Genomic DNA, 16,799 nt, shown 5'->3' with positions numbered 1-16,799 from the left:
TAAAGGGATAATTCACAAAAAAAAAAATGTCATCATTTACTCACCCTTAAATTGTTCCAAACCTGTATAACTTTCTTCTGCTGAATACGAATAAAGATATTTTGAAGAAGTTAATGGAAACCATTGACTTCCATACTGGGAAGAAAAAAATACTATGGAAGTTGATGGCTTCTGCCAACTGTTGGGAAAGTGAGTTTGGGACAAGTTAAGGGCGAGTATATAATGACAAAAAGTTTTGGGTTAGCGGTCTCTTTAATGTTTTTGCATGTGTCATTAATCTCCTCTCTAGCTTTGCATTTCTCTTATAATGACAGCTCTTACTAATAATACAAACAAGTAATTTCTTCTCTTTTCTTAGGTTGAGACACAAGAGCAAGTCGAGACAGCCTTGATCGATGTGTCCAACGTGGCCATTCAGATGCATAACAAACCTAAAATCAGTAAAATTTGCTAAAGCTACATTGAAAGTGCTTCGGAAGCAACTGTGTATGTAAAGCCAACTTCAGTATTTGAGATTGATGTTGAGGTCAATCTTGTAGAAGAACAGAATTGTTAAAGTGAAGAAGAGAAAGGCCTTAAAAACTACCCTGCACAGCAATCTTCATCACTGAAAAGGAGGCAGTAAGATCCGTTAACTCAGAACTGTGCTGTTAATGCTGACCAGGCGAAGGCGGATCTGGTTAGCACACCTTCTGAGATCTCTATCATCTCTGCAGCTGCTGTGGAGGAGCTACACCATCTGCCACAGTTACTATAGCAAGCAGGTTGAGACGAATCAACTACATTTCCCATGAGAACTTGCAAAGCTCCCAGCCTGAGATGCTGAGATGTATGAGAGAGCCCTTCAAAACCCTCCGTTTCCCATCGAGGACGACCATAGCCAGAGGTGCCCAGAATTTATGGACTCATGTTAGTATGAGGAGGAAGCTCATACAGTGAATTATGTTTCCTTTCTGATCTCTGTTGCATTTTATTTTGTAGTTTGAAGATAATTTTGGGGGGAAATAAACTTTTAGTTGGTTTTGACAAAAAACACTTCTAGCCATGTTATTTAAGTAATTTTGGATGAAAAAACAGCCCATTTTAACTGCTATAGTGATAATTACAAAGACTAAACTTAGTCTCTGAAAGGTGATAATTACAATTTTACCCTTATAATTTGCATATTTCAAAGAACCATGAATGGGGGTTGAATTTTACTTCATTAAACTTGATTGCTTAGGATTTTAGAGACAATGTTGCAGTAATTAAATAAATATATATCAATAGTCTACATTTTTATTAGTTTTTTTATTTTTTATTTAGTCAGTCAGCACTTAATGTTGGGAACATGGCAAAATAGTACATTTATATTGCAAACCTTCCTTAAATGTCACTTGTATCATTTTTGACATAGTATATTCAATTACATATGTACAACTGACAAAAGAAAATAAATCACAGGAAAATATTTTAAACAAATATGACTTGTTTTTGTTTCATAGTTGTTGCTTATTTTTGTCAGCAATGCATTTAATGGCAGTTATGCCACTTGATGTCTAATACTGTGAAAGCAGTTTCGAAATGTCATTTACTGCAGTTATTGTGAGTAAATGTTAATGAAATGGCACATTTTTGAACATGCACTATTGTTCAAGTTTGGGATTGGTAAAATTTACAGTGATTTAGAAAGAAGTCCAAAGCTTAGCTTAAGTTATTTAATCAAAAATACAATAAAACGATTTATAATGTGAAATATTATAAATTAAATTATCCATTTGTATATAAATTTATTAACTAATTTTCTTCAGCAGCCATTATTACAAGTCATTTAAATATGCTGATTTTAGTGCTCATTTTTTATTATTATTATTATCAATGCTGAATACAGCAGTGCTGCTTAATATTCTCATTTATTTATTTTCAGGCATACGTGCTAGATTTTTTCAGGACTCTATGGTAAATAGAATTTTCAAAAGAACGACATTTGTTTGAAATATAAATAATTTATAAGATTATAAAGAAGACCGTCACAATTATTTAATTCACACACTCGGGGTCAGGTCACAGACAAGGGCTTTTATTTTGAAATGAAGCACGGTCATGTGCATTTGTTTGTACTGGAGGGGAAGTGCAGCTGAAATATGATTTGTCTCATAGAAGTGCTTGTTTAATATATTCTAATCGTTAGTGTGCAGCGCTGAAAGGCCATGCGCTCGGTCAGTTATGTGCAGCGCGTGAGTTTAGATTTCACCGGAACAATCTTTCCTCACGCCATCTGTCTCGGAGATGCAGATAACGACTCCGTAAGTCCCAAGTGTGTGCGAGTGTGTGATAGATGACTCCGTTTATCATCATAATTACCAGGTGTCTGTCAACTAACTATTGATATCTGTTAAAATAGCTTACATTTTTGAGGTTAATGGTGTTGTTTTCTGCAGTTGAATGAGCTGGTGGTAGGAGACAGTAGTGGGAAGCTGTACATTTATAAAAACGATGACAGTAAGCCCTGGATGACGCGAACATGTGTGGGCATGGTGAGGAGCAAGACCTTACAGTTGGTACTTTATGAATAATGAATGATTTGATTTAAAAAATAAAAAATGTTGTTTTATTCCTAGTTAACGTGTGTAGGAGTGGGAGATGTTTGCAACAAAGGAAGGGTAAGATTCTCTCTCTCTCTCTTTTTACCTTTACCAAAAATAAAATAAATAAATACCAATCGTGGTACCATGGTATAATGATGTTTTAGATGTTATTGGTCAGTGAATACTGTATTAATACTGGGAGATTGTCCAGGATCGACTGAAACCTTTGCTTTTTGCTCAGCCTCTTATATGTACGCTTCTTGTAGATAATTAGTGAATATGCATATAAACAGCCTGTTAATTAACAGGGTAGAATAATCATGGCTGATAGTAAGACATGCAAACGAAAACCAAACTGGATGCAAGAACAGCTGTTACTTCTTGTCCTCTGGTTAATGAAAACAAGGATATAGCAAAATTGTCCCTTCACAGATTTAGGAGCCAGTTTTAGTCTAAAGTACTTTATTTTTAACAGTTTCTTCTAAATCAGTTAGTTATGAGCTACTTTTAGCCTTAAGAGGTTTGGGAAAATAAGGGCCCAGAATTTTTTTGGTGTGCGGATTCCTTTTCTTCATGTTTCACTAGTGAATCTATGCATCTAATAAATATACAATAATAATAATCATCATCAAAAATCATCTTAAATCTGTGGTATGATTGATTGTATATAATTCACAAATGTCATATGTATATATATATATACATACACACACACACACACACACACACACACACACATACATATATATATATATATATATATATATATATATATATATATATATATATATATATATACATATACATATACATATATGTGCGTGTGTATATATAATATGAATTTATTAAATCATATCAAAATTATTAATTTATTGTATTATTTATTAAATAATAAAATATTAATATAATAATATTAAATATATGTATTGTATTAATGCATTTTATTAATTCATTAATTTAGGTATTTGTCTTTATTTATTTCAATTTTTGGCTTGACGGTCTAGCTTCACCATTTATAATGGTTCTACATTTAGAAAATGCCATTGTACATTTTTGCTAGTGTTCTTTTGTTTTAAATAGAAAAAAGTCACTCTTTCACATTTGTGCATGGCAGAACTTTGTTGTGGCGGTGGGTGCGGAGGGCTGGTTTCACCTGTTTGATATCAGCGCTGCTGCAGCCAAGGCAGACTCCTCTAGTCAGCAGGACGGTTCGCTCGGGGACGAGCAGAAGCCCAGTTACACCCAGCACATCCCCGCTAATACCAAAGTGATGCTCATCAGTGATATCGGTGGGGAGTTTGCGTATGACATACTCAAAAATTTCTAAACCTTTTTAATTCATGCAAATATTGAAGTGTTTGTGCACTTATAAGACGGAGACGGGCGCTGTGAGCTTGTCGTTGGCTACACAGACCGGGTGGTGCGGGCGTTTAGGTGGGAGGAACCCTCTGATGCTACAGACTTGAGCTCTGGTCAGCTGGTCTTACTGAAGAAATGGCTTCTGGAGGGTCAGGTACTGATTTAGATGCATCAAACTTAATGTGAACACCACGTCAAATGACTACAGCCTTTTTATCTGCTTTGACCAGGTTGACAGTCTCTCGGTTAACCCGAGTCCAGAAGGTCTTCCTGAACTAATGGTGTCTCAGCCCGGCTGTGGCTATGCGATTCTGATGTGCTCTTGGACACAAGAGGGCGCTGCAGGACCTGGGGATGAAAACACAGCAACTCCCAGCAGGTGAGAAAACCACAATGAGGGTTAATGTTCTAGTAGTGCTATATAATTCAGAGCAGAACTGACTTTTGGAATAACTCCACTTGTGTATGTGTAAACAGGGAGGGTCCTTCCAGAGACGTCGTCCTTCATCTTACCAGTGGACGCATCCATAACAAGAACGTGTCCACTCATTTGATAGGCAGCATCCGCAGAGGTACTGAGAAAGCATGCTGTCATACATTTAGATTGCAAAAACTTTAGAATAAAATATTCAGATAAAATAATAAGATTAAGAAGCTAGTAGAAAAATAAACATTTAAAGACTGTCAGGAATAGGGATTCATTGGACACATATTGGTACCATGATGGCTATTGAAATCCGAGATTGTTTAAGATTCGTTTTATTAGTCATTGTTTGATGTGTGATTGTGCATGCTAATTTCCCCCTTTTTTAGATTAACTTTGCTGTCATCTAACACTTAACATTTAATTGGCAAATCTCAAAATGCATATCCATTTTCATTCTGTACATTACAATGTTGTTATGCTTAAATTCACTTGTAGCATTAAAAACTATTTATTTTAGCTTTTCCTGTTATTTTCAATGTACTTAATTTTGAATAATGGCCACATGTATTGCTTAACTAATGGTTACATGAAAATAATAAAATGTTTTTTATAAAAAAAAAATTTTAGTTTGTTTTATACTCATTTATATTATATAAAATATTTATTTTGATTTAAAATTATTTTTTAGAAAACATTTTGTGTATTTAATATATTTCTAATTTGTGTTAATTATTTTAAATAATTGTATATATCATCACTATTTGTAGAATTAAATAAATAACTAAAAAAAACAAAATTATATAATTTTTTCAAAATGAAGTATGAAATTGGGTATATAATGTATTTAAATTAAGATGTATTTTAGACATTATTTATTTTAACATTGGTCCATCGCTTATCACATATAATTGTCACAGTTTCAGCAAACCTAATGAAGGATCTTATTTTACTTTCTGTAGGTTCTAAGGATGATTCATCTAAAGGCGGCTTGTTTGCTCTGTGCACTCTTGACGGTGAGTCCACCAGTTCATGTCAAGGGTTATTCAGTGTGGGGTGAACATGAGCCCACTGTGACAGACCAAAGGACACCTGTGTTTTTGGTCACTCTGGGCTCAGGTGTGTATGAATGAAGATTGCCTTTTTACTCTAAAAGTGTAGTATTGTTCCTCACGTCTTTCTCCATAGCCACTCAGTTACAAAGTACACACTCAACGCAACAACAAAATGTTATTTTAGTTTAGGCGGCAGTGGATTGATGCTATTGATTGGTTAGCTGTTGTTGTTTTTCATTAGCTGTTGTGGTTGTTTTTGGTTGAACGGTGGTGTTTCAGGAACGCTGAAGCTCATGGACAGCTCTGAGAAGCTCTTGTGGTCTGTGCAGGTGGATCACCAGCTTTTTGCCCTCCAGAAGCTGGATGTCACTGTAAGTGTGATGATGGCACCAAATGTTAAAAACACTTAAAGTATATTTTTATATTTTTGCATTCTATACAAAATATCAAACTGAGTTTCATCAGCAAAGAAACGATGCTAGAGCTTTTCCATGTTTTAAAAAGTTGCTCTGCCTAAAATGTTTTAAAGTTTTTGTGCATTTAAACAGGGTGATGGGAGAGAGGAAGTGGTGGCCTGTGCTTGGGACGGCCAAACTTACATCATCGATCATGCACGTATGGTGGTCCGCTTCCAGTTTGACGAGAATGTGAATGCATTCTGTGCTGGTGAGCTTCTCTTATGCTCTTTATCAGATTTAATCTTACCATATCCGTGATCATACTCGTCTTTAAACTGAGAATAATTGATAATAATTGAGCACCAAATCAGCACAGAATGATTTCTAAATGATCATGTGACTCTCATGTGAAGACAAATTGCTGCTGAAAATGACAAGAATAAATTACATTTTCAAATAAATTCAAATAGCAAAAACATTTATTTTACATTTGAATCATATTTTAAAATACTAATGTTTTACTGTATTTACAGTTAAATATAAGTTACTACTTTCAAAAATATTAAGTAAACTTAATTATAAAAATTTTATTACATTAATCGTTAAAAAAAAAAAGGGTATTCATGTGAATGTACTTAAATGTAATTAATATATTTCTATAAAAACTGCATAATGTGACTAATGCTTAAAGTTAAGGATAGAAAGACTATTTCTCTTTATATAAATATATATGAATAAAGAGCCTACAGGCTGGAAAATATAACTAGTTTTTTTATTTCTGTACCTCTTTCTTTCACTTCTGCTTGCACCTTCCTGTTCTTTTTATCAACTTTTCCACTCTCTCTTTTTCTTGTTGTATTGCACATCGCTGATGTATTGAACTTGTTGCATTAAGAGGATTAAATTGATGGAGAGATGTGATGTGCACAAAAGCATCATGCCTTGTATTCACGTTGACATTGAAAGGCACTGACTCATGTACAACAAAGCCTCGCACCGTACGGATAGTGTTTTATCAGCTCATACACCTGTGTCTTCATTGTCGTCTTGTGAAAATGCAGAAAGCAAATGTGAAGGCAGTGTGCGCTCATTAAAATTCAGCCCCAGTCTCTGGGAGTCTGTATGATAGGAATGACGAGGAGAGGTCTCTCCAGAGAAAAACACATTCTAATGCTAAACCGATCAGACGGCATGTGAAACGTTCTGTGGCCTTGTCCATACAACCCCAGTGAAACCCTGATTGGTCATTTCCATTTAAAAGTGTAAACAAAAATGCTGAGGTTTAGGCATTCATTCAAGCTTATCAGCTCGAAACGTGTTGATCGATGTTTTTATATTAGCAGGTATAGTAAACAGAGTTTTTGCATAAATTTACATATTTGATCCTTTGTTTTTTTAGTCCAATTTAAACATTAAGCAACAGGTGTTAATTCAAATAGCTATCAGTGTCTACCACATGACCATGTTCTTGTTATACTGCTGTATCTTGGTGGTTTTTAAACCATAAAACCTATTTCTGGTAAGCAACATAACCTTTATATTTATTTATCTTCGTTTATTTGTAGGCAGTAAAGAAAAAGGATACATTTTAGTTAAATACGTATTTTATTTTGAATGTGAAATATTAAAAAAAATTGAATTTATCTATCGTTCTAAACAAATATTTTAATATTGTGTATTTTAGCATTGCTGAAATGCTGTATTGACCAATTACAATCCAAGACAGGAGATATCTGTATTTTAAAATCAGTTATATTGAAATGCCTAGTTATTTGCTATTATTGTCTTAATCATTATTATTTTACTTACTGTTTGATTATACCAGTTTTTTAACGTTAATATAAACTTATTATAATAAATGTAATTTAATATGATAACTTAATTATTATTATTTGCAATAAAATATTATATATATATATATGTGTGTGTGTGTAAAAATGTACAATTATATTTTAATATTAAGAAGAATATTAGATTATAATTAGTTTTTATTAAATGTAAGTTATTTTAACACTACAATTTTATATTTTTGACATTTAGTAATATAGGGCCGTATCTACTAACAGCTAGCATCAGAGCAAAGACATTGTTATTTTTGCGACTGACATTGTTTCATATGCATTTGTAGGAGTTTTCTTTTCAAACACAATATTTATGGTGGTTTGTAGTAGTCAATTTACTAGTATTTGTTCCATTATTTAACACCCAAAAAAGCTTGTATTAACTGATTTTATGCTCAACATGAATGGGATAGTTGCTCATTTGGTCTTGGTAGATTGCATTGGTCATTATGGAAATGATCCGGCTGCGTCTGTGTTCTTTAATTTGTGAATTCTCTTTAGATCACCTGTAGAACTTTCCATTTTTATGACTCCCATTTATTTATTTACTTATTCTAGTCTTTAATGTAATATGTTGTCTTTAATCATGCATTAAATTTCTCCATTAGGCGAGTATGCATGTAAAGATGGGAGGAACAGCCCCTGCCTGGTCTACGTGAGCTTTAACCATAAGATCTATGTGTACTGGAGAGTGGAGCTGGAGAGGATGGAGCCCACCAACCTGCTGAGTGTGCTGGAAGAGAGACCCGAGTATTCAGACCTGCTTCACAGACTGGGAGTGGGTGAGTGGACATCTGTCAGTGTGTGTGTGTTTGTGTGTGTGTGATTGTTGTTTCTAACATCAATCACAATCACCATCTGGAGGAGCTGATGAAAATAGGTTGTATAACCGAAATCAAGTTTCTGAATACATTTACAATTGTAAAAAATCAGAATTGTGGGGAGTAATCAAACATCTACAAAGCGCAAGCCATTACATAGTTATGAAACACATGCATTTTAGTGTTGAGACTATGACCGATAATGGTTAAGAGAGATTATATTCTGAATCGATACTAATTTTGCTTTGAACTCTAGTCTAGAATTTTACTGTGCAAACTGGCATAGAAAAAGATCTCTGGTGTAAAAAAATAACCCTGCACCGATGTCCTTCTTCTGAAAGTGTTTAAGTGCGGATTCCACTGCAAAGGCTTAAGAGGCTCTTGAACTCTTGTTCTTGTGCCACATCATTTCAATTCCTTGAGACGCGGCACACTTTGCCTTAGTATTGGAAAGCGTTTGACTGGACTGAAGGGGGTCAGGTTATTCTGCTCAGTTAGACTCCTGCCACATGCACAGTTGTTAATGAAAAGCCAGCTTGACTTCCTGGGGCCACTGTTAATTATTCATCTCCTGAGTCTGATGTGCTCCCACAACGTGATTTTTCAAAGCGTTATTAGCTTACCGTGCCACAGGACGCAGCAGCTCTGAATGCCTGCAGGTGAGAGGAGTCACGAAAGATGGAGAGGTGCAGATGGGAGACGATTCGTGATGATTGTAGGATAAACTGTAGGTGGAGATACATGCCAAACATAAGATCAATGTGTTTACCAATAAAATGTAATATGTAGAGTTGCAATGGGATGGAAACTTTCCAAAAATTCTCAAAAAATCCTGAAATATTTCCAAAATTTACTGGAAATGTTCCACTTTTTTTTTTGCAACCCTAGTAATATGTTAGATTTAGTCTTTTATCCTTTTTTCTATTCTACTATGTTATATTATTTATACTTCCAGTCAATTTTAGAATGTTTAACAGATGTGTTTTTCTGTTTCCATGCAGCTTTTTATTTCTAGGTTAATTACTGACTTATTGATTCCCAGAGGGAACATTTAAAAATTAGGGGTTTGTCTAATATTAAGTAGCAGTAAATTGGAAAGTTTGTTTTAGTCGAATTTTACTGAATCTGTAAAATAACTATTTTATGCAAATGTATTCAAAGGGATATTTTGAGAAAGCATTAGGAGGCATGAATTAGAATTAAGGCTTTTAGTACCTCTGATGAATGTTCCTCGTGGCATTTCCAAAATATCTTCGATGAGTCTAAAATGGATTCTGACAACAAAAAGGGCTCAGTTCGTGCCCATTTTTTACATTTATAATTACTACACGCAGTGCTTTTGGCACATTCCTATTCATAACACACCCACATACACACACATACAGACTTGAAATATGCTTTGGTTTGTATCAACACCATTTTCAGTTTTTTGCTTCTGAGACACATCACCAAATGAGCATAAAACCTCTGGGTTTGTGTGTCTCTGCACCTTACAGATATCAGTGATACAGTAGCGGTTCGGAAACTCATTGGAGACGTGCTCTACGGGAACATAGCGAAAGACGACACAGAATGAATCACGACTCTTCATTTCTGTAAATAGAATTAATAAAAGTACATCAGGATATTTCCTCTGTGTCTATGTGTGTCATTTGCTACTAATGCTTTTCAGTTCATTCTTCTGTCACTGTTTCCTCTCATTATTATTATTAAAAATGTTTATATCTTTAACATAATATGCCTTATTATTTTTTTTGTGAAAAGGAAGTGGCATCATGATGGCAAAACAACACCTGTGTTAGCAATGGATTGAATCTTTGTTGTTTTGTGTTAATTTGGTTTACTGAATTTTAAAACATTCTATACATTTAATGAGATTACAGAAAGCATTTTTAAAAATAATGCTAAAAAAAATAGCACAAAGAACTTGAAGCTGACATCCTGACGTAAACCAGTTTTCAATCCCTCACTGCCCAATGTCTAACTTTAGCTCTTTATTTTTAGGTTCCACCTTGTTCAATTTCTTGTCATTTTGTAAATAATTAATAAAGTTGGAATGCCTGAGTTTGACCAGACTGTTTCTGAAAGTCTGGTGAAGTCTTTTATAGAAATACTTCTCAACACCGAGAAGTGTTTACAGAGTTCAAAAGGTACGGTGTAATAGAAAAGATTCATACTGTTTCAGTTTTAGAAGTATTGATTGTTACTGAGAGATGTATAACTGCAGAGGATGAGTAATAGCCAGGAATCGAGCAGTAGACCTATGCTTTCCAGGGAAAGCCTGGAAACCTTGTGTCTGTAATGTTGGAGAAGCCCAGGGGGAGGATTCAGTGCCCCACCACCTGCTCTGAGCCTGTGGAGCTTCATGCATTATGAAGAGACTGTGCTTCAGGGAGTAGAGGAAGACCCATTGATTTCAGCTTTTTGTGGCTGTGTGTGTTTACTTCAGGGCAGGAGCAACGATGGGCTCAGGTGTCATCATGCGTTATGAAGTTTCTTGCTGCTGAGGAGAGAGGACAGGTTAAAGCGTATGTCCATCTTCAAATTCAGCTGTACTGAAACATTGTTAGTCCCATGTGTGTCTGCAGTTCACCACGCAACACGGCTTTAGCCTTTCAAGAGTTCACACACTGAGAATTAAACTGATTATTATTACTGAAGACTGGAAAGTATAAAATTACTATGTTTATTTGGCTTTTACCATTTAGGATTTCTCCCTCAACAGATATAAAAAAAAAAATATGATCAACTAACTAAATTATAAGTTTTGTTCATTTGTAATAATAATAATATTATTAATATAAAAAATATACCAAAAACTAAACAAAGGAAAAAAATCTTGTAAAATGTTATATTCGTATTTTATTTTAGAATTGTATATTAATTATTATAATTATTATTAATATACTAATTAATATTTTGTAGCGTTTTCTTACTTATTATTATTAAGCTTAAGTACATTTATATTTTTGTTGATGTTTAATATTACTAGTTAGGTTTAAATGACTTTTTTCCCGTTATTTTTAGTCTTTCAACTTTAACAGTTTAATTCTAGTTAACAATAACAACATTTGGTCTTGTGATTTCAAAATCAGTCAACATTTCATGTACTCCATGTAAAATAAAACATTTCTTTCTAAATAAAGCCTTTTTTTTTTATTAAGGAAGAAGTTACTGTTTGCATCATCTAATGATGTGCCTATTATTGTTAATCTATTCTAAGAAATCGAACAGTTCAAGGACTGGAATTTCATTTGATTCCTCAGCCACCCAAAAATCCATGCACAAAATGATTTCCCTTAAAAGTGCATAGTAGGAAAAAGACTTGAATGGTCAGCACTCGTTGGTCTCGTCAAAGCTACTTCCTGTTTTACCATACATGGGCACAGTAGCCATCAGAGAAACCTACTCCTCAGGATCACACTGTGAAATTAGTGGCACTGTGTGACATGAAGTCTGTGGTGGCTTTGGCTGTGTGTTATTGATAGTTTTTAGTATGGAAACTGTGATCATGAATTCTAAATGGAGGTGCGTTTGATTAATTCTGTGTGAACTGAACTCATTGTCCAGCTGTAAGAAAACATTGGGCAAAAAACTAGCTGATATGGAGCCAGCTGATAGCTGACCCTGGGAACAGACCACCCATGGGAGTCTTCTCAGCCAAAATATGAAAGTTGGTTGAGTTTGTTTGTGCTGCAGGCTTCAGCTGTGTGTGTGTCTGGGTTTATTAGAGGTTCCAGGTGTTAGTGATTGTGTATTTGCGCAAAGAAAAGCAAAGAATTCCTGTCATTGCACTGAGAATCCTTTATAACATCTATGGGTGTGTCTCAACCCCAAATGCACTTCCCAGAGAGTTGACCTTTTCTAGGACTGTTCCGTTGTCAGAATCATTGCAGTGCAGTAAAACAGTCCCAAATAAATTCCCAGAATGCACCATTCAAACCAGCGATCATCTGTTGAACCCGAACCCTATATTTATGGAAAACTGCTGAGAAAATGTTGTCATTGATTTAAGCCATTGGCTTTATTGGGCGCTGTATTTAATGTCTGATGTACATATTAAATGTACAAAGAACAGTAAATAACTAACGACAGAAATTTTAAATAAATAAAACATTATTAAATACATTTGCAAACTTTCTCATTCTTTGTTGTTTATTTTTTTTAAAGTTAGCTAAGCCTATAGCATATGCAAATGTTTAAATATTAGCGTGTTGGCTTAGCTTAGCTTGACCCCTCACAAACATTCAAATTAACATTTTAATTTAGCCCATACCTTATATAATTGGTCACATTAGCCTGTTAGCTTATATAGTGCACTTTGCAGATATTGAATTTAGAAACTTAGCTCCCACACTATTGTTCAAATTAGCATTTTAGCTTAGACAATACCTTACACAAATAGATAAATTTGTCTGTTAGCTTAGCTTATAAATGTTCAGATTAGCCTGTTAGCTTAGACTACATCCTACACAAATGTTCTATTATTATTTTGATGCCTATTACACATTTTGTTTGATTAGGTCTAATAAAATATCAGCAAATCGAATTATGTTGAAGATCGAATTATGTTGCATGTAGTGTGCATGCGCAACTAAAAAACAGAATTAGCTTCTATGTAATATCTGTATGTGACAAAGTATAATAATATTGACCAATACCAATAAGCTCAACATCATATTCACAAAAAAAAAAAAGATACAAAAGCTGTCACTTTTGTGCCTTACTTTTGTACCTGCTGTCACTTTTGTACCTTATTTACCCTAAAGGGTGCGTGCTGTTACCTAAAAAGTACATATTAGTACCTTAAGTATAAATATAAATCCTTAAATGCCTATACCTTTTGAAAGGTGCTGCCCTAATTTTGTACCAATTTTTTTCTGAAAATGAAGTCAAAACCCCTCAGACTGTGCCAGATGCTGTTCTTTTGAAAGTGTTTTTGTGTGAACTCCATCACAGAGGCTCAAGAGACTCTTGTGCCATGTACACATGTTTTCAATTGTTTGGGACACAGCACAATTTTCTTTCATTTCAAAACCGTTTGAGTGGGCCAAAAGGGGTCAGAGAAGATTACTTTGTGAAGATGAAATGAATGCACCTGGGGAAGCTCCTGGATAAGAGTAATGGTGTGTCAGATTTGGTTAAAGCTAGAGGAAGTAGTCCAGAGTTGCCAGCTGAGTTGGAGACTATGGTTACTGACAGCCAGGAGCCAAGCTCTTCAGAGGCTCCTTGGCCTATTTGCACATAAAACAAGGACATGACGTGTGGGTGCAAGTGTGTCTTCATGTGTTTGTGTTCGTGCTGATGCCGTTTGTAATACATGATCAAGGTTAATTGCATCAATGAACGTTTCTCGTCTGTGGTGCTTGAATGTGACTCATGTTATGTAATTGATTGTACAAAATAAAATTTTTGCTGCGTCTTATGACTCATCAGCATGCACATGCTCATTTATTAGGCTCATTTATCTTGCTGAAATGTAATGAGGAATGCCAGTGGGCTCTTTCATTTTTGGGTTTATATTAATGTATATGCTAATGTAGAATTAACTGAAAGTTGTATACACTACTCTTGGAAAATACTTTAGCTCAGCAAGGGCATTTGAATTGATCAAACATCACACTAAAGACATTTATTCTGCTACAAAAGATTATTATTTTAAATTCTATCCATCAGTCTCAAATTCTAGTCATGGTTTCCACAAGAATATTGGTAACACTTTAGTAAAGGGACCAATTCTCACTATCTACAATTAACATGCCTGTTGTTAACATATTGGCTGTTTATTAATATTATAAAGCACATATTATTCCTGACCATATTCAACATTAAACAAATATCACTAGTTTGTGTAACTAATCACAATAATGTCAAACCTGCATTATACAGTATTTGATTTGAGAGCCGCAGAAGAGGTGAAGATTACTGCTACAAATTAACAAGCACTTACTGAAACATCCTCACATGCTGTTCTTGTTATTAACCTCATACAGTCTACCCAGAAAAATGACCCAGGATTATGTTAATCAAGTGCGAAAAGTCCAAATATGTGTCGTGCATGATATCAGCTTTGGCAAAGCGGTCCAAAGTCATCTTGTCTTAACCCTCCTATTCTCATTTTGTTCACATCAGGGTCATTTACTTTAAATGTGTTTATCTTCCATAAACCCATTTCATAATAATATATCCTCTTTATGTGCAATAGAACCAGCCCTCGGCAAATACCGCTGGCCTCTTCTAACCCAGTCACTTCTGATCGTGGTGGGAAGGGAGTGAATCATGAAAGATTATGCCTCTCCAAATCCCTGAAACTAATGCCAGTGTCTGTCTTCCCCCTCACTGCATCCTTGCGAGACCGAGAGGGATTCCAGTCCATTGATTGACAGTGAGGCGGTATCTTCAAGAGGCTCCATGGCTTCTTCGTTTTCCGTTTCCAGCCATTTTCTTAATGGACACTTAACTCATCTAGTGCTGGTCCTAATAGTCCCTCGTTCTATCATCTCATCAGCCCCCTCCGAGGCGCTCCTGTCGATGGAAACACAAATGGCAGTTTTAATAAGCCCCTATGTTTATCCCGCTGGCAGCGGGGTTGCTGTTCAATGCGATCCTCCGTCACTTGTGCCGTTAGAGGTGCAAAGCTCATTAGATCTTGATATTAAACACCTCTGTGGTCCTTCCACTGTGATTCTGTGAAAACCCCAAGCTCTTAGTGATGTTCATTATGGACAGGAAGATGGCTTTTCCTTCTTATTCCTCCACCGCTTCATGTTGGACTTGCAAATCTGGTGTCCAGCATGCAAGTCTTTTCCTCTAATCAATGCTTCTCTTTCCACCTGCACACTCGGGCAGATGTTTCCCGATCCCTGCGGGGAGAGCTTAGCAAGGGAATGGAAATATCACAACGCCTTTGAAGGCTGATGGGATTGGTGTTGAGTAGGGGCTGGGAGATTGCCCAAACACTGTTCTGTTTATTTCTTTGGTTTTCTATCAAGATGTCAATCAAAGCTTGACCCCTATCCCCACCTGTGTGGGGTGAGGAAGCTCATTCCCTGCATTTTAGTCTCATACATCTACTGCATTACCTATGAAAATTTCTTGTTTACATTTTAAATAACAGCCATACAAAAAGTATCTTTTCTGTTGATTCTGTGAATAAATCAGCATGTTTGATTCCTTTTAGAGTGGTACACAAGAATTTGGGGTTACACTTTATTTTAAGGTGTCCTTGTTACAGTCTAAATAAACATTTGAATACGGAGAAATATTAATTAACTACATGTATTTAATAATATTTATTTATTAATGTACATATATAAAACGAATTACATTTACATTTAGATTTATTCATTTAGCAGACACTTTTATTCAAAGCGACTTACAAATGAGGACAGTGGAAGCAATCAAAAACAACAAAAAGAGCAATGATATATAAGTGCTATAACAAGTCTCAGTTAGCTTAACACAGTACATGTAGCAAGGAATTTAAGATAATATAATAAATAAAAAGAAAACTGATAGGATAGAAAAAGAATAGAGCAAGCTAGTGTTAGAGGTCTAATATATATGTATATGTGTGTGTGTGTGTGTGTGTGTGTGTGTATATATATACAGTAGAAATCAAAATTATTCAACCCCCTTGACCTGCAAGACTTTTTGCTGCGGAGAACAACATTTTATGTAATCAATTCAACAAAGGCATCAGTAAAGTATTAGAGAAAGTTTGTTAATGGAATGGAACATTGATGAATCATGAAAAAATTCTAATTGGCTCTAAACATTCATGTTCAAAATTATTCAACCCCCTTTGTGCAGAATCGTTTATTCTTTAAAATCACCAATAAATGCTGTCTGTAAGTGTTTAGAAGCTTCTGTCACCTCTCTACTACAGTCTTGGCCCATTCCTCACCTGAAAAAGCTTCCAGATCACTGATAATCCACTGTTTTCTTCAAATTCAGCCAGATATTTGGATTGAGAATTAAGCCTGGAGACTGAACAGGTCACTCAACTACATTCTATGACTGATCCCTGAACCAAGCTGTAGTAGATTGGGATGTGTACTTTGGGATGACTGTCCTGCAGGAAAGTCCATTGATCATTAGCTTCAGTCTTTGCACCAAAGGCATCACAATTCTTGTTAAAATTGCCTGATACTTCAAAGAATCCATGGTGTCCTTCATACAGACGTGATTTCCACTTCCTTCTACAGTAAAGAAACCCCATAACAGGACTGATCCACCTCCAAGTTTGACGATGGAGATGGTGTTCTTCTGCTTATGAGCTTTGCCTTTTTTGCAGCAGACATACCGCTGATCCATGGGTCCAAAAAGTTCCAG

At 35.2% G+C, this 16,799-nt stretch overlaps 1 protein-coding gene across 1 annotated transcript; it reads left to right on the top strand.

The window, feature by feature from the left end:
- The first annotated feature begins 2,070 nt into the window (after positions 1-2,070).
- On the top strand, positions 2,071-10,095 carry LOC113075917 (KICSTOR complex protein ITFG2-like). The gene is made up of 12 exons (XM_026248570.1): positions 2,071-2,285; positions 2,421-2,516; positions 2,601-2,642; positions 3,682-3,856; positions 3,941-4,080; positions 4,157-4,305; positions 4,404-4,498; positions 5,313-5,366; positions 5,685-5,776; positions 5,954-6,071; positions 8,253-8,426; positions 9,962-10,095. Exons 1-12 carry the CDS (start codon positions 2,190-2,192, stop codon positions 10,039-10,041), a joined length of 1,311 nt encoding a protein of 436 aa, XP_026104355.1. The 5' UTR covers positions 2,071-2,189; the 3' UTR covers positions 10,042-10,095.
- Positions 10,096-16,799: the final 6,704 nt, after the last annotated feature.

The sequence above is a fragment of the Carassius auratus genome, unplaced genomic scaffold (genome assembly GCF_003368295.1).
Source record: "Carassius auratus strain Wakin unplaced genomic scaffold, ASM336829v1 scaf_tig00018020, whole genome shotgun sequence".
Lineage (NCBI taxonomy): Eukaryota > Metazoa > Chordata > Actinopteri > Cypriniformes > Cyprinidae > Carassius > Carassius auratus.
The sequence above is the reverse complement of the archived record's forward strand: the minus strand, read 5'-3'. Positions and strand labels throughout refer to the sequence as shown.